The 18,420-nt window shown below is 32.5% G+C and overlaps 1 protein-coding gene across 2 annotated transcripts; it reads left to right on the top strand.

The window, feature by feature from the left end:
* Positions 1–136: 136 nt before the first annotated feature.
* LOC108224247 (mannosyl-oligosaccharide 1,2-alpha-mannosidase MNS1) lies at positions 137–17,878 on the top strand. 2 transcript variants are annotated; one of them, XM_017398764.2, is made up of 14 exons: positions 137–601; positions 2,816–2,863; positions 3,483–3,677; positions 3,969–4,081; positions 5,681–5,746; positions 5,942–6,113; positions 7,270–7,359; positions 8,121–8,242; positions 8,392–8,457; positions 8,756–8,864; positions 8,960–9,058; positions 11,180–11,260; positions 16,186–16,356; positions 17,160–17,878. In XM_017398764.2, exons 1-14 carry the CDS (start codon positions 449–451, stop codon positions 17,400–17,402), a joined length of 1,728 nt encoding a protein of 575 aa, XP_017254253.1. In that variant the 5' UTR covers positions 137–448; the 3' UTR covers positions 17,403–17,878. The 2 variants fall into 2 exon arrangements, with proteins under 2 accessions (XP_017254253.1, XP_017254254.1); XM_017398765.2 differs by lacking the exons at positions 137–601; positions 2,816–2,863 and adding an exon at positions 3,067–3,089.
* The last annotated feature ends 542 nt before the right edge of the window (positions 17,879–18,420 follow it).

Raw genomic sequence — 18,420 nt, forward strand, 5'->3', positions numbered from 1 at the left:
TGGAACATAGGCTTAAGGTTATACATGTTGAATTTCATTTAAAAATATGTGAAAATAATAAATAAAAAGTCAAATGCAAAGAACAATAACAAAAACCAATAAAAAAAACAGAGGTAAAATGTAAGATTTGGTCAATATTTCATACCGGTCTTCTTCTCCGTCTAGTCTTTCTCCTACCCGTTTCTGCCGGAATAAAAAAAGTAAAAGAATGAGATGACAAATCAACACTTCTATCGCAATTTACAATCTTAATTCATATATCTCTCTCTCACACACACAAGAATCAACGGAGAGATCCACCAGTTCCATAGCTTTTTGAATCAGCACACCTTATTGTTTGCATCAGCCAGGCCTGAATTAACGATTTTGATTTCCAATTCGATTGCTTAGTGTTTGTATTTATGTGAATATACACAATTTTATATTTAATTGAATTTTTAGAGTGAGAATGGCGAGGAGCAGATCATCGTCGAATAGATGGAGGTATATAAATCCAGCTTACTATTTGAAGCGACCTAAGCGTCTTGCGTTTCTCTTCATTGCCTTCGTTTGTATCTCCTTTTTCGTTTGGGATCGACAGACTCTCGTCCGAGAGCACGAGGTAGCTGCTTCTTTCGATTTTTCGTGTTTTTACATGATCTGTCTATCACTCTGTTTCACATTGCTTGTATATTGCTTGTATGTGTTAGGTGATACCTTTAAGTTTCTATTATTTCTATGTGCATAATTCTCGAAAGTTACAATCTGAAAACGAGTTGTTAGAAGATGACAAGTTGTATAGAGGAGCTCAGCTTCTTCTTAATCTAGCCATAGAATAATGAATGGTGGAATGATGTATGTAATGTACCTACTTGGTTAATTGAAGATGTGTCTACTGTCTAGTATCCTTGGTATTTTGATCGATCGAGCCTCGTGCTTAACTGACTCGGTGTAAACTAACCTTGTCATATAGTTGGAGACTTGGAGTCTTATAGATGATCACTTGGGGGGCTGAAATTTTTTAGTACCAATTCTGCCTCCTCAGCAACAAGACATCATGTAGGCATTGCATAAAAATATAAATTTATTTGTAATCAACCATATAAAAAGAAGAAAGCTAAATCGACAAAATAGAGGTCATATTAATCGAATGAGATTTTTGTTTCCAAGCAAGTGTTTAGGTGATAAATTAAATTTTATCTGTTTTTATGTTTATTGTATCATGACTTTACCAAGCCACAATTTTGCAATATTTTTAACTACAGAACAGTCTTTGGTGTCCATGTCTTGCTCTCTGACTAACACCTGATTAGAGTTTATAAGTTTTTAGAATGAGAAGAAAAGAAAGTGTACTCTACGCACATATGCATACAAGTATAGAGAGAGAAAGAGCAGAAGAAACCTGAAACCCCCAAAAGAAACTTCTCTCAGTCTCTCTATAATATCCATCAACCCAATCACTCATCTTCTGCATTTATCAACACCATAAATGTTTAATACTCTTGCTAAGCTTTCCGCACTTCATCTTTGAGGTTACTGTATGACATGCATTGATGCTTGACGCAGAGTTTCTGTGGGTGAAGATTCAAGATACAGGGTTTCAGAATCTTAGTTAATACTTCTTTGCTAAGGCCAGGACTTGCAAAGTAGTCATTGTAGTTTTTTTCTTTCACACAATTTTTATTTGCATCGTGGTTCAGGCTTAGTGCACAAATTAAGTATTATCAACAGTCCTTGAACAGGTCAAAGATGAATATTTAAGTTTTGGTAGCCATAAATTATTGGTTATGAGAAGCAGATAGGCTCCTTATTTACAAACCCCCAGATAATATTATTTTCGATGGATTATTCATGGACGGCCAAGTGGTGGTATTAAGCCAAGGCATTCTATAGACATTGCTTGTCCGCCACAGGTTCCTCACTGACTTAATTTTTTTCATCGTCAACTACCTGCTTTGCCCAACTCTTTGGGGAGATAAAATCCATCCTTTTACAAGGTGGTTTCTCCCTGTCTATCCCCTCCCCCTATTTCTCCCCTCTCTTTCCATGTAAGCTACAGTTATTACTCGCTTATTATTAGTATTAACTGCGGTAAGTTGGGAATTTTTTTCTATAGATTTAAATTACTGTGTTATATGTTTAAGGAAGTAGAAGTTAATCAGTTATTCATTAGTACTTTCGGCCAACTAGAATTATATGCTGTTAGCGAGGTTAAACGTCAATGTGGCATCTTTTGGAAATTAAGAACTAATCCAATTTTGAGTTTGAGACCTGGAACTTTAAAAAGTTGTTCGTTAGGGAAATGAAAAACCTGGCAAGGGAAGAGCGGGAGTGGCCTCCTCATGATCGATAATGAATACGGAGATATGGAATAAGAGGGGACTTCATATGATGTTACTAATATATTTGGAGGTACTGGAATGTATCCCTTTTGATGCAAATAATTGCAGCAAATAAGAACTTGAGGGAGGGAAATGCTGTTCCGACTCATTAGTTGCTACAAATAGTATTCGAGCAGTAGGCAATATTTTTACTAAAAAAATGGTGGTTGAAAATTTCTGCAGGCATGGATGTTCTAAGGAGAAAGTAACAGCACTATACCACTTTGTAATGTATACTAAGTTTTAATTGTTTTTGCCTTGTCTTGAATTATGAGAAAAATATTCAATACTAATTTTTTATGAAGTATATAGTAATTACTATTATATGTGATGTTACGTTTCTCCTCCCCTTATACAGTCTCATGAAAAGCTGTATTCTTTTTGGAAAATACTTATGAAAGGAACTTCTTTAGTGTATTAGATGCTCATCTGTTCTAAAATTATTTGGTTTTCAGGTGGAGGTTGCTCAATTGAATGAAGTAGTGCTTAGGCTGCAAAATCTGGTAGCATCTTTAACCAACTCTCAAGATATGGATTGTCTTCTTTTAGCTGAATGTTAAAATATATTTCTCTGTTCCCTTCATATTTTACTGCTTATTTTGTATTTTGGAGATCTTTCTTGATGGCCACTTTCTAAAATTTTCAATTTTGCTGACTTACAGCACTCTTAACATGAACTAGATATGTTTTTTGCTACATCCTTAAGTAGTGCTTAGGCTGCAAAATCTGGTAGCATTAACTCATCCATAACCAACTCTCAAGATATGGATTGTCTTCTTTTACCTGAATGTTAAAATATATTTCTCTGTTCCCTTTATATTTTACTGCTTATTTTGTATTTTGGAGATCTTTCTTGATGGCCACTTTCTAAAATTTTCAATGTTAAAATATATTTCTCTGTTCCATGTTTAGTTGTCTTTCTAATCTTTTCTGTTCTTTACAATAAATCGTAATTGTTATGGAGGTTCCGTTGTTAATAATGTTCTAATTATATGCATTATGATTGTTTTTGATACGTACTATAACTTTTCTATTCTTCTCTTCCCTTTGTAGCTTTGTGCACACTTGTTTGTTCAAGACTTATAAGCACATTAGGTATTAAATAATTGAATTCACTTGCAGCTGGAAGAGTCGGATACTGTTAAAGATGCTTTAGGTGGAAAGAGTTTTTCTGGCATAGAAGGTAGTGGTGCAAAGAAAAAGAAAGGCATCCAAGAAGACCCTATTGATGTTGAACGAAGACAAAAAGTAAAAGGTGCTATGCTTCATGCATGGACATCATATGAGAAATATGCATGGGGTAAAGATGAGCTTCAGGTATGCATGCTAGGAACAATTTTCTGCACTACATCCACCTCTATTATCATAGACGATTAATTATAATTTGTTAAATTTTGTTTTTTGTTTTGGTTAGTAACCATATTTCTTGTATGATATGTTGTTTGAGTTATTTTGCCAAACATAAACTCACATGATTCTTCTCTCCACCTTAATATTTCTCTTTTAAATATTCTTTTGTAACCTTTTTCTGCCTTTCAAATTGTGTATTGTAAATATTTATTGATTGCTCAGTACAAACTATTGCTAACATGCTTGTATGATTCCCAGCCACAGTCGAAGAATGGTGTTGATAGCTTTGGTGGTCTCGGTGCAACTCTTGTAGACTCTCTTGACACATTATATATTATGGGTCTAGATGAGCAGTTTCAGAGAGCTAGAGGGTGAGTTTAAAACTTCATTCGGTATAACTGATATTGAGTTCTCTGCTCATGTGTATAATTTTTGTTTTTTCGGTGGGGGATATGTTACAACCTTGGTTAAAGGTATGGCATAAGAACTTCTGAAACAGTAGCACAATAATCTAGCACTCCCAATTTAGGAGCAGGACAATTAAAAGCACATCCAGTTTTATGTTACTTATTGCCAAAAAGCTTTTTGTACAAAATTTTGTCTTTCTAGCCAGTTTATGTTATATAGAGTAGCTATATCATCAGATAACTGCCCGTCAAATACAATACTAATCAAGAATCATTTACATTATTATAAGACCAATATATGATTCCTATATTTTATATATCCTATTTTATTTTGTAATTATTTTGAACTGCCGTTTCAACAAAAAAAAATTATAACATAAATAAAAATTATATTAGCCACTTTCCCGTCAAACATAATACTAATAGAAAAATTATTATTATTTAGATAAAAATTAGTTTGGGCCGCCTCCCGTGCACGTCAAACACAATACTAATCAAGAATCATTTACATTATTACAAAATCAATATATGATTCTTATTTTATATATCCTATTTTTTTGTTAATTATTTTTATTTTATGATTCCTATTTATTGGTTAAAACCTAATTTTTTTAAATATAATTCTATTTCTTTTAGGATTACTAAATAAGAAAAAAATTGTATTATCTTTAGAGTTCAATAAGAATTACTACATAAAAAGAAAAAGAGTTGTATCATTTTTAGAATTCAATAAGAAAAGAGTTGTATTACTTTTAGAATTCTTGAACCTTATTTTTGAATTATAATTATATTTTCTCTCCGAAATTTAAGAAAAATCAGAAGACTGAATCGAGCAGTTCTAGAGACGTCCGCATCCTCCTTTATATATATATATTGATATATTGATGATATAGGCATCTTTCCGCTTCTTTATTTTTGTTTTATTTCCCTTTAAAGCTAGGTTTATATTTTGTTCTGCAAATGGTGTTACTTTTGAAAAATGACTGCATTGTTGAATTGTTATTTTTTCCTCCATTGACTATTGAGTGTTATCGGGCACGTTTTTTTTCTCTCTACACTGTAAAAGTGGTTATTAAATTATATTTAAAGTAAGAATATTTCTGTTGCATTATTTAGTCTGAAAGATCTCCTGTGGACTGGTGGTTTTGACGCCTGGTATGTGCTTATGTTGGTTTAATTTGTCAATTCTATTGCAATTTGTCAGCTCTATTGGGCCCTACAATCTTTTGAGTACTTACCAAGCTGAACGCTAATCTGCAGTTATTTCATCTTTTTCCTTGTTGTTTTATGCAATTTTATACATGAAAAGCTCTCAAATGGTGGATACCGAAGTGTTTTAACTGAAGTTTTGATCATTGATAATTGCTGCATCCATATCAGGAGTACCTTACGCTAAATTTTAGCTCTAATTTGATCTTAAAATGTTATTAACTTCCTCCTCTCTATATTCGCAGCAATATTTGATCTCATATATGCATTCACAATAATGATAAGGACAATAGCAAGCTATTCAAGTTTGAAAGTAATATTACATGTCTGATGTTCATAGTTTATTTGTTGCAGATGGGTTGCAGACTCATTAAATTTCAACAAGAGCTATGATGCTAGTGTATTTGAGACAACCATAAGGTTACTTTCAAAGGTTTACTGTGTATTTTCTGGTATATTTTATCTGTCCTACAATTTAAACACAGTCCTCTAAGCCATTGGTACATGCATGTTCTATGAGCATAGAGTCATACACACATATATGTCTCTTGCCACCAAGTAAGGGTGAGTATTAACTAATACTATATGTTGATTCATTGTTCATGTTTTTAATAGAGTTGTGGGTGGACTTCTAAGTGCATTTGATCTCTCCGGTGATAAAATCTTCCTTGAAAAGGCCACAGACATTGGTAACAGGCTACTGCCTGCTTGGGATACAGCTACCGGCATCCCATTTAACATTATTAATCTGGCGCATGGAAATCCACACAATCCTGGTTGGACCAGAGTAAGTCATGAAACCGTGCATCCAATTTTACCCTGTGCTTTGGATTTTGTATGCTGCTTAATTATTTTTGTATTTGGGACATCATTCTGAATTTTGCTATAATACCCTTTTGAAATATATACTATAGTAGCAGACTTACCATGGCAAGGCACCTGTTTGGTCTTTCATTTACATCCAATTCTCCACAATACTGTTTTCAAAATTGTAATATTAGATGTCATTATATCCTCTTTAATTGCTTAAATATTTACAGGAATATATGATAGTAAACCTCAGGATTTTATAGGAATTTGTATCTAAATAGAATGTCACTCTAAATATACATGGTATAAAGTCAATTTAAAAAGTAGCCAGAGGTTTAGGCTGTGTTTAAGATTGTTGTATAAAAGTGCTGTGTTGTAAGAAAGAGTTCCTGTAAACGAAGTGCGGTTTCAAAAATCAGATTAATGTTTGGCATTTTTTTTGAAATGTGCATGTATTGAATTATAATTAAAAGAAGTAATGTCTTTTGGTAAAGTTTGAAACAAAAACTTGTAGCTGATTCCCGCAAAGATAAGAAGCAGCTTTTTCTAATAGCATGGGGGACCCAAAAGCTGTTATTGAGAAAAACTGCTTTTAAAATTACCAAACCGTTTTTTGTCTGCAAAAAGCTGTTGTTGCTGTCTGCAACGACAATGCCAAACGGGACCTTAATAGGGTTTTCTATAATTCTTATAAAAACTTCAATTTTTATAAATTTGTAAAGCTGGATATTTTTATCAATTACAGTCAAGGTTTTGTTTCCATTGTGGTTCTATACCAATTCCTCTAACGTGGGTGCTGTACATTCTTCACTATTAGTATATCCTAAGCAACTTTGAATCCATTTCGTTGAAGGCAACAATCATACTGAACTGTAACTATTAGTCTGATACATATATCCTAAGCAACTTTGAATCCATTTTGTTGAAGGCAACAATCATACTGAACTGTAACTATTAGTCTGATACAGCGATGCTAAATGTGAAATGGAAAAGCTTCATTTTTTTTTCATCATTGTTTAACTCATTGTCTTCTTAGTCTGCGAACTTTGTGCCAGAATATCCGCATTATTTTGTAATTTGCTTTTATATGTTATTATTTTATCAAGTAACTGAAGTATGTGTCTTGTTATCAGGGAGATAGTATCCTTGCTGATTCTGGCACAGAGCAACTGGAATTTATTGCTCTTTCTCAGAGGACTGGTGACCCCAAATATCAGGAAAAGGTAGACATATGTCTTTTCTTAAGTTTGGATAGAAAGCCAGTATGGACTTGTCTGGTTGGTTAAGATATATAATTATAAATTTAATATTAGTAGTTCTCTGAGTTTTAGATTTTCCTTATTAGACATTCTGTAAGGCTATATAAGGATCTCTTATTTTTGTATTTGTTTTGAATTTTTATGAAACAATTATGTATCTCCGTTTACATGGTACTGATCAGAGCCTCTAAAAGTTCATCCATAATGTCCTGTTTTTTACCAAGCTGGCATGATTAACACACACACACACTTGAGGGGAAGTGTTAAGATATATAATTATAACCTTAATATTAATATTTCCTTGTTAGGCATTATGTAACGCTATACAAAGGTCTCTTATTTTTGTAAGTGATACAATTTCTCAGCTATACAATTTCTTCTATCTGATTACAGAATCTTACTTCTCTTACGGTATCTGTGAATCGCTACTTGGTTTACCTTTTACTCCATATACAGCCAATAATAGACTTCTCAAAGTTGGATTACTTGTTGAATCGATGTAACTAGAATAGGTAAGGGCTATTGCCTCGATCTGTCAATGATACAGAGAAATGTCTTTTACTAATGTGGAAGAGTTCTAAACAAGTAGATTATTCTTCTATCAATCGCATCTGTTGGGGTCTAATGATAAATTTTGTAGTCTTTGCAATAAAGAGCAGGTCATTTCATTTTGCTTTTATTTCTGATATCTCTTAGCTGAGTTATTCTAAACTGTGGTTTTTCAGGCAGAGAATGCTATTTTACAGTTTAATAAGACCTTTCCCCTTGATGGCTTGCTTGGCATTTATATTAATCCACATAGAGGGACACCATCCTCAACTATAACTTTTGGGGCCATGGGGGATAGGTACTAACCATTTGTCATCTCATTCTGATGTTTATATAGTTCAATTAGCCTTTGTATCTCATCATTTGTAATCCCACATTCTTCTGTTGGTGTTTTTGTCAGAAATCATAATAGTAATGAGTTTATTAATGATTTACTTCTGCCTGCAGCTTTTATGAGTACTTACTTAAAGTCTGGATACAGGGAAACAGAACTGCTGCTGTAAAGCTTTATAGGTGAGAGAGCTAAAAGTAGTTACTAGATTAAATATATAATGTATGCTAGTCCTCTAATGTTGTAGCAATACTAAGGTCTGGTCTATATTTATTTTGTTTCAGCTGCATTGAAAAATATGGATATTATTTTTATTTGTCTATATTATATACAGTAGTTCATGTATATTGCTCTTTTCTAATTTGCTGAGTGCTGGTGATTCTTTTTTTTTTTGCCATGTTGCTTGTAAGTTGTGGAAAACAACCCCTTCTCCAGGAATTTTTCTAATTAAAAAGCCATGTTTCTCATTTTTGGAAACAGAGATATGTGGGAGACATCAATGACAGGCTTACTGAGTTTGGTCAAGAAAACCACACCATCATCATTTACATATATTGCAGAGAAGAATGGAGATTCTATAATTGACAAGGTAATACATGGATAATAAATAGTTCTTGCATAGCTTCCTTTAAAACTTGATGGGTTAGATTCTTCTTTTCATCTTTCTTCCAATAATACGTGCAGATGGATGAATTAGCATGTTTTGCTCCAGGAATGATAGCATTGGGGGCGTCTGGTTATGGTCCTGACAAGTCCCAGCAATTCCTAACCTTAGCAGAAGAGGTAAAAATGAATATTTTGTCATTATTAGAAAGGGAAATGAATTTATTCCTTTATGCTAAAAACCTACAGTTTTTATATTGCTTTTATCTTTTTAGTGTTTGACCAAACTGTTAAAAATTAAGTCAGTTTTGTAAACATATGTCGCATCCTGTATGATTCATGTCTGGGAGATATTATGTGAAAAATCATTTTATATGGTATTACAATTCTTAGTTCTTATTCCTTGCATAATGTTGGTTATGCTCCCAAACATGACCTTGTAACTCTTAGAGTGGGGAGTGGATGCTGCCCCAGTTACCTGGACGTTCTTCTGTTTGCTATTTTCTCGTGGTGCACGAGGAGCCAATTTGTCTGTCCTTAGAACTGAAAAAGGTCATGTCATTAGCTTCGGTAATGGCAACTTTAAATTTTAGATGACCCGCATGATTCATATTGAGGTTTCGAAAAATGTACTTGAATAGTATTAGTATGGCAAACAAAAGTATTCAGCCTAAACTATCATATGTTTAAAATACATTACACCAAATATTTTGTGATATATATTAATCAGCGATATGCTATATTGTATTAAGGCAAATGTATATTATTGTAAGTAACAAAAATAAGTCAAAAAGTAGATATTCAGTTACTTGGAAAAAGCTACTTTTCACTCAAGTATAGATTCGTCACTTACAAGCAAAAAGTAAATTTTCTATTAAAAGCTCTGCCAGTTTGGATAGTTTTATCATAAATGTATAACTTACACTATGTATACTATAACAACATAAGTAGAAAGTACTAGAAGTTACATTTAAAAGGGACGATATTCATTTTTATGAACTCAAAATGTGATATAATAATAAGCAACTGAAATCAGTATAAAAAACTTGTACTTTTCATAGTTCAACTTGTAAGTAACTTAAAGTAACTTTCTATATTAATAAGCAACTCATAATGCTAAACAAACAGGTCCACATCCGCCCTTTAGAAAGGAGGTTAGTCGAGCGTCATGCAAACAATTATGATATAAATTTTTAAGAATTTATACCAAGATAATAAAGGCGAACCTGAACTTTTGTTACATAATGAATTTTGAGTACATGGGAGAAAATATAAGCTATGCTAGGTAAAAAGTGTTTTCTTACATGTGGTTCCGCTCTATGTTAATTCGTAAACTCTATAGGTTATAGATGTTACAAAGATATTATAAAGTTCATGTACCTGAATATCTGATTCTACTTTCCTCCTTCACATTAATTCTTACTTCGATTTGTGCAGCTTGACTTTGATTAACTTATTCTCTGTTTATTAAGCAAATCTAAGACATCTTATTGACTGCGTAGTCATATATAGCACACAACCAAATATAAGTGGGAAAATAAACTAAATAAATATATATGATACTATACATTAATTATGTACCAATATGTTTGTTATCATTTTTTTACAGAATAGTACAAATTACATTCAGTTTTATCCTAATATAATTGTTTCCAACCAAATGAAGCACTATAGTTTAGGAGTGAAGTAGTTGCAAGTGTCGCTATTTGACTAATTTCCACTCGCCCAGTATCACTCACATTAAAAACTAAAAAGGATCTTATGCTGCATCTATCTTTCGCATCTCGCGTTTTATGTTCAAATTTTATTCACAATATATGAGCCGCATCATAAGCTTTGCCCCTTGTACTTTGACAAAAAAGTGATGGATATGCTCCCCATTCCAAAAACACGAGAAAATATCCAATTATAGTTGGGAATTTTTATTTAATGTATAATCGGTTTCTCGTCTCAGTCTTTCATGGAAGTGAATTACTCTAGTTTAAGTTTACTTAATCTTGGAAGGCACAAAATATTGCAGGGTGAACTTAGAGCTTCTTTGTGTGTAAAGTGGAAACATGTTTATTTTTTTACTTGGAATCACCTAAACAGAAGTCTGTTGTTTACTTGTGGGCCTGCATAATTGAGATAGATATTCATGAAGTTCTTACATTTTCACATTTAGCAAATTTAGTTACTAGTGCAGCCGGCAGTGGTGGTTCTTTTTATTAGTGTTCATAATTTAGGTAGTGCAATGGTATGTTCCTTGCAGAGCTGTTTTATTTGTGCTTATGACATTTGTTTTCTCCGCTTCTCTTGTAGCTGGCATGGACGTGCTATAACTTTTACCAGTCTACGCCTACAAAATTGGCCGGAGAGAACTACTTTTTCCATGCGGGGCAGGTTAGTGTCCATCTTTTGTAACAATGTGTACTATATATAATTAGGCAACTAAAGATCTTTTTGGTAACAGCTTTGATAAGAAAATTTTGGTTACATAATATATACAAAAAAAAAAACTTGAAATACTTAAAATTTAAAGCTCTTTTCATAGTCTATATCCAAGACATATGTTGTTATTAAGGGGGCGTTTGGATCGTGAGTGGGAATGAGAATCGGGAATCGGAATGAATGGTGTGGGAATTGGTATCTAAAGGGGAGTGTAAGGAATGACTTACCCTCCAAGTGGGATTGGGTTTCCATTCCATGTCACAAAATTGTTAATCCAAACACCAACACATGGGTTTTAGGTTCCGATTCCCGTTAATCGGGCTCATTAACCATGATCCAAACATCCCCTAAAAATATGTATTAAATAAAGATTAGAATTTCCATATAGCAGATATAGAACTATTATCAATATTAGAAGGCTATACAATAATTTTTTAATTTAACTAAAAAGTAGTAATACCATGAATTCTTTGTGCAACAAAACTGTAATCATGATTTTCCCAAACTATTCATTCTATAAACAAGAGTCTGAAAACATATAAAAGTATGCAACCAATTAATTACAACCTTATGCAAATGAAGATAATTTTAAAAATAATTATATGCTATTTAATTATGTGAAAAGAAGACTATTATGTTTCTTAGGAAGGAACTTTAAATGAAATAGATGAATACCATCATTGTTGAAATATGTAATAAATTACCAATAAGTAAATAACTATAATTATTCCTGAAATACTTAATAATTCTTGCTTTGAAGGCATTTGTTTACAGTATACCTATATAATTATATATTTAATGCTAATATAGCATGTGCAAGTGTTTATTCAATTTCACATTATGATGTTAATTGGCAATCCTTTTCATATATCGGCTATTAAATTAGCATTTTACCAAATATAAACCCAATATATGTGGCCAAACGATTATAAAAGTATAAGTTCTTTTTTTCCTAATTTTAATAATATGGTTATTATGTATAGGAAAAGGGATTAAGGGTAACAAGTTCGTATTGAGTAGATTAGGTGAGATTAAGAGGGTTTTTGATGTGAATATGGGAGAACCATAAGTAAACCTATTTTTTCAATATGATTACAATTATGACTGCTATTTATACGTTTTGGTAAGTACCTCAGCACGTTTTTAGGGGCAACTTTTTCTTAAGATAATTATGTTGATTTTATTTCACCATCTAAAAGTTCTTGAATTGTGAATATATTTCAAGTTAAGGAATATATAGAATTTTTTATTAGGACTTCTCTCATACACAGAGGAACTTCTTATGCAAGAAGGAACTTACCAATAGGGGGCAAATTTAACAATGATGATTTATGTAATAAACAAATAATAAAGATGAACTTGGGTTGAGGAACCACAATAAGTCCACTACCCAAAAGGTTTTCGAGGGGAATAATTGGGGTTGGCCCATTTTGGCTAAATTGGCAGAAAACAACATATTTTAGAGAGAGGTTCTGTATGGGCTATTGCATCCATAGATTTTTTTTGAATTTTTTGCATCTCTGTATTACACATCCAATACATCCGTTGGTTTTCTTCTAAAAAAAAGTTAGAATATGCAGATTAAATCCACGTTTTTGTTGTAACGCATCTTGGTGATGCATTACCCCTTTTTTTGTATAAATGATTCTAAAAAATTGTTTTGGCTGGAGGGAGTTGAACATAAGACCTTTAGCTCGTGAGACACAAGTCCGGACATACAACTTTCATGTTTATTATTAAAAATTTATATAACCTCATCTTTTAGTGCCCTGAAAGGGCCTATCTTTTTTTGAGTTTTGTCCTTTTGGGCTTTTAAACCCAAATTCTGCTAAAAAGTCCTTCAGACTGCAACCCATAAATAAAGAAGAGACACCAATTCAAGTCCAATGATCAAGTATAATATGATGTGGTAATTACATAAATTTAAAGCTAATAGAATTCCTAATGAAATTACCTAATGGGCTAAGTCAAATAAGCAACTGAAATAACTTATTTCAGAATTCAACTTATAAGTTACTTATAAGTCATTACCATTTTTACTTGTTACACATACACAATAAACTGATCTTTAACTTATAAGACCCTGTTTGGTATTGCTGTTGCAGACATCAACTTTTTGCTTGCTGAAAAGCATGTAAAAAATGGGGTCGTGTGGTTACACTTATTTTTCAGAAATAAGGGCTTATTTCTGAAAAAAAGTACACAAAACTATTCTTTTTTTCCTGAAATAAGCCCTTATTTTTTTCCAAATAACTAATATGAAACACCTCTTTAAGATATATATCCAAAAAGATTATTAAAAAGTAAGGGCTTATTGGTTGGTAACTTAAAAGAAGCTTTTGGCACAAAAGCAGTTTTTAGAGAAAGTATGTCCTCCTATGCTCTTGGAAAAAGCTGTTTTTCAGCTTTTGCGGGATACTATCACAGATTTCACTATCAAATTTCACCAAAAACACCATTTTTATATACTATGACTCAAAATATGAAAATATCAAAAGAAAAAAACCGAACAGTTATCTAATTATTGCAAGTCTTTTTTTTACCTGCACTTTTTAGCAACACTTTCAAATGGACCCCGAGTCATAAGCTGATAAGTTGCCAGCCAAATAGGCCCGTCATTTTTTACTGTCTCAGTTTCAAATTTTATGTGCTTTGACATGATTTGAATCACGGCACAACTGAATTCAAATAACATAGTCGATAGGGGATGATTTGTTTTACAAATTTAGAAGTAAAAAGGTTAAAACTGTCTTACTTCAGAAGTAAACCGTCAAAGTTCTGAGTTCAGGGACTGATTTGACAAAGTTTTGGAAATTTTTGGGGTTCTTTTGTGATTCTAGAAGCTACAGGGACTGTTTTGAACTGTTATACTGAGTTTGTGGTCTAGTTTATTATATTTACAAAGCTGAGAGACTATATTTGTAGAAAATTAGAAACAACCAGGTTTTAGACCGTAGAGTGTGCGTGGCACAAAAGTGTACCACTCCTTGCAGTTAGGCTATAGTTATAGCAAATGGACTGGGCCAGTTTTATCAAATCTCAAACAAGGCAATCAAGCAATTGGGCCAAACAAACATAAAACCCCAGGTTACCTTGTATTATCTAGTAGCAGCAAGCAATTACAAGCGACAGAAATCGTCCCATCATTGACATTGAATAGTGACTTTTCTATAATAGTATTTCTAGTAAAATAGTGAACAGAAAAATCACAGAAATTTAGCTAATGCCAGTTGACGCAGGAGAGATGATTTATGGAATAAACACAATAATAAAGATGAACTTGGGTGGATTGACTGCAGAAATTTTTTAAAGAATTCCATGATAATCACCCAAAGAATATTTATAGATTTTAACCCATGAACAAGATGAGACTTAATTCAATATTCAAAAATATTCCGATAATCAAGTTAATATGATACTCCCTCCGTCCCAGTGAATTGTATACAGTTTCCTTTTTGGGACGTCCCATCAATTGTATACATTCCAAAAGTAGTAAACTTTTATAATATAAAATATCATTACACCAACTACTTTCCTCCACTATCTCTATTCTATAATAATATAAACACTATTACACCCACTACTTTCCTCCACTATCTTAAATCTATTATTAAATATTAATGGGTCCCACTACTCTACCCACTTTTCATTTAACTTTACTCATTTCTTACCCAATTTATTGGTCTCCGTGTCCCAGCCATTTGTATACAAATGACTGGGACGGAGGGAGTATGCGGGTATGGCATCATTATATGGATGATAGGATGCTTATCACCATAATAAAGAAATATTCTAGGAAAGTAATAAACAAAAAATGAAAGAGTATAAAAATGGTAAAAGAATATATACACATGAAATTTGACAAATAGAGATCTCACAGAATTGATAATGGAACTGATAATATTATTGTTGATAAATTCTCATATTTATTTACTTATATTGAGTTTTTTTAAATGTGGTTCTAGTTAATCAATTGACATAGCGAGAAATTTTTTATTAGAGTAACATATGTAGATGGTATTCATTTTCCCTTGCTCAATTAATATGATCAACTGCCTATTTATAGATTCAATGCTGTATAATGTTTTAAATGCTCTTTTGGAAACAAGTCGAGAATTATATATTTAATGTTTAATTTTATTAATATTTCTCATGAAGACATGATGCGGCATAATGAATTAGGAGTGTAATAATCGTATTGTATGCATATGTATAAAGAGTTAATATATGTATGGTATAATATTTTGTCATTACCAATTTACCATGCACTTATGTTATGAATATTTTAATATATACAATCTTTTGATAATTAGTATCTGTATAATAGATAAAATCTGTATAATATTTTATAATTTTTTTGAAGTCAAATAATTGTACTTTAATTTATCTATATTTTATGCTGTAGTGCGAAAGCAAGAATACAAACTAAAATGTATTCTAATGTTTGTAATTTATAGTTGGGCATAGATGTGCATTATGTGTGTGTGTGTGTGTGTGTGTCTAAACTCTAAGGTGCCTATATTTTGCTCTTTTTTTAAATAAATTATTTTTCAAACACATAAACAAAAATTAAAGTATTCAAAAAAGGATTGTAATCTGCAATAGAACATTGTATTTGAAGAAGAATAGTGTGTTCATGGTATTGGTCATAAGTTCTATTGTTATCAAAGTCTTAAATTGATCACACACCCTGTATATATATTGTTTCTGGACAATATAAATGTTGTGTACCATATGCTAATTACTGACAATTACAGAATTCCCAAAAAAGAGAACAAATTTGAATTTGAAAGTTTTATAGATTAAAAAAACGGGTCATTGAGACTGTAAACGAAGGCAGAGGAAGGGCCTTGATAGTTTATGCACCAATATTTCAGGATATGACTGTCGGTACCTCGTGGAACATATTGAGGCCAGAGACAGTTGAATCTCTCTTTTATCTCTGGCGGTTGACTGGCAACAAGACATACCAAGACTGGGGTTGGGATATTTTTGAAGCATTCGAGAAGAACTGTCGCATAGAGTCTGGATATGTTGGATTGAAGGATGTAAGCAGCTTCAACTTTAATTATGATTGTGTTTATGTCATGGTCTGCTTTTAAAAGTAGCTTATACCTTTATTGAATAGTTTGCGAAGATATAAATGTTGCATTTCATGCATGGGTGGCGTTTGAAATTTATGGCTTAATTCAACTCGGTTAAAATCTTAATGGTTTAAATGGAATGAGTAAGATCGTGGAAAGGTTCAACTCAAGTTTTTTGAGATGAACCATGCATGTAATTTGGATTATGGTTGTTACCGTTTCATTCAGCCTAAAATATTAAATAAATAAACAATCTAAATGTATGACTCGTCAAGCGAACTCATTGTGATCTAATCCCTTTATGCAAATGATCCCTTATTTTTCATCTGTCCACGAAGGCTTGTAGCTACACTCAATCATATCTTCAGAAGTTTTGCCTGAAGATGTTAAAGATTGCTATTTCTTATCTTTGGCTAGCATCTTTGTGTCGATGAGTTGTTTCCATGCATCAAGTAACAGAAGCAAACAAACTTGCCTTATCACCTCTGGTTCTTTAGTGCCAACTTTGTGTGGAAACTTTACTAGAAATCTGATATGTGTGTAGGTTATGGCTTGTCTTTGCTATTCTGTCATTTTTTATGAATGTTTTCTTGATCAATGATGCCATTTATCATTCTGTTTATGAATTAACGAGACATTATGATTGTTTTAATAGTGTATTTCTTTCTAGTGGAAACGACTGTAACTCTTAGTGGAAAGGCTATTGTTCCAATCAAATTATATGCTAGAAGTTGCTTGACCAATTAATTATTTTCCATGATTACTAGGTTAATAGCGGAGTAAAGGACGACATGATGCAGAGCTTCTTCCTTGCAGAAACGCTTAAATATCTTTATCTACTTTTTTCACCTACTTCTGTTATCTCGTTGGACGAGTGGGTTTTCAACACAGAAGCCCACCCCCTAAGAATTGTCACACGACCCCTAGAAGGAGTCAATAGTGAAGCATCAGATGGACAACATAAACCAAAGTCGCATGCTCGGAAGGAAGGTCGCTTTGGCCATCTATAGATTATTAGTATATGTTGTTTTTATATATATTTAAAGTTGGTTAAATTTTTGGGCTTTAATCACATATAGGGGGTAGAGGTGGTTTGATAGATTGATAGATCTGGTGAACAATTTATGCTTACTCAACGCAACCTATTGTTTCACTCGTAGATACATATTGCTCAGTTAATACGAGTTTGTAGGATCATTGGATTTTACACCCTGCATTGCGGCTGCTATGTGTTCAAGGAGTCCCTGAGCCTTGGAACATGAAGAATATATATATATATGTATAATCTTAGTCTTTTTACTGATTTCAGTTTATTAGCATGGATAGTGACATTTTCATTGTGCCAGTGTCAGCGTCTTGTGCTCAGTGAATAAAGCTAGACGATGCTTGGCATCATTTGTATTGAAAATGCAAGAATTGTGTAATGCAAGGGGGGCTTAGAATTGAATATTGCTCTGGAACTAAAATTGCTGCTCTAGATTTAACATTTTCCGTTGTTTTTATGGCACCTTGTTTCCATTCTAGTCGTCCCCACCAAAAATATAGCAGCAATCAAACAAATTTTTGGGACATCCCCGGGCAATGGACATCATTTTTGCATGCAGAGGATGCTCTGTTGTCCTTGACACTTAACAGTACGTGAGTAGAAATGTTTGCGGGTTACCCACTGAAATTTAATATTAGGCCAAGTAATTATGAAAATATGTTTATTTAAGCATTCTTTTCCATTATGATTAATTTTTTAGGTTATAAAGTGATATTAATTCTTTGGCTTGGAAATAGAATAAAAAAATTGATTAGATATAACATATATGCACATAAAATGAGAAATCTATGGTGAAATTATTTGTTTATCTACGTAGATTTGGATCCAGTTCGGTTAGTGAACAACCTTGTATCCCGTACATAAGGATTCTAAAAATTCTTGATATAATCGATTAATCCCATGCAAGGTCGGCCACCGATTCAACTTTTGAAATCCGATTAATCTTTATATATATTTTTTAATCGAAATATATATGATAAATT

This window comes from Daucus carota, chromosome 6, assembly GCF_001625215.2.
Source record: "Daucus carota subsp. sativus chromosome 6, DH1 v3.0, whole genome shotgun sequence".
Classification (NCBI taxonomy): domain Eukaryota; kingdom Viridiplantae; phylum Streptophyta; class Magnoliopsida; order Apiales; family Apiaceae; genus Daucus; species Daucus carota.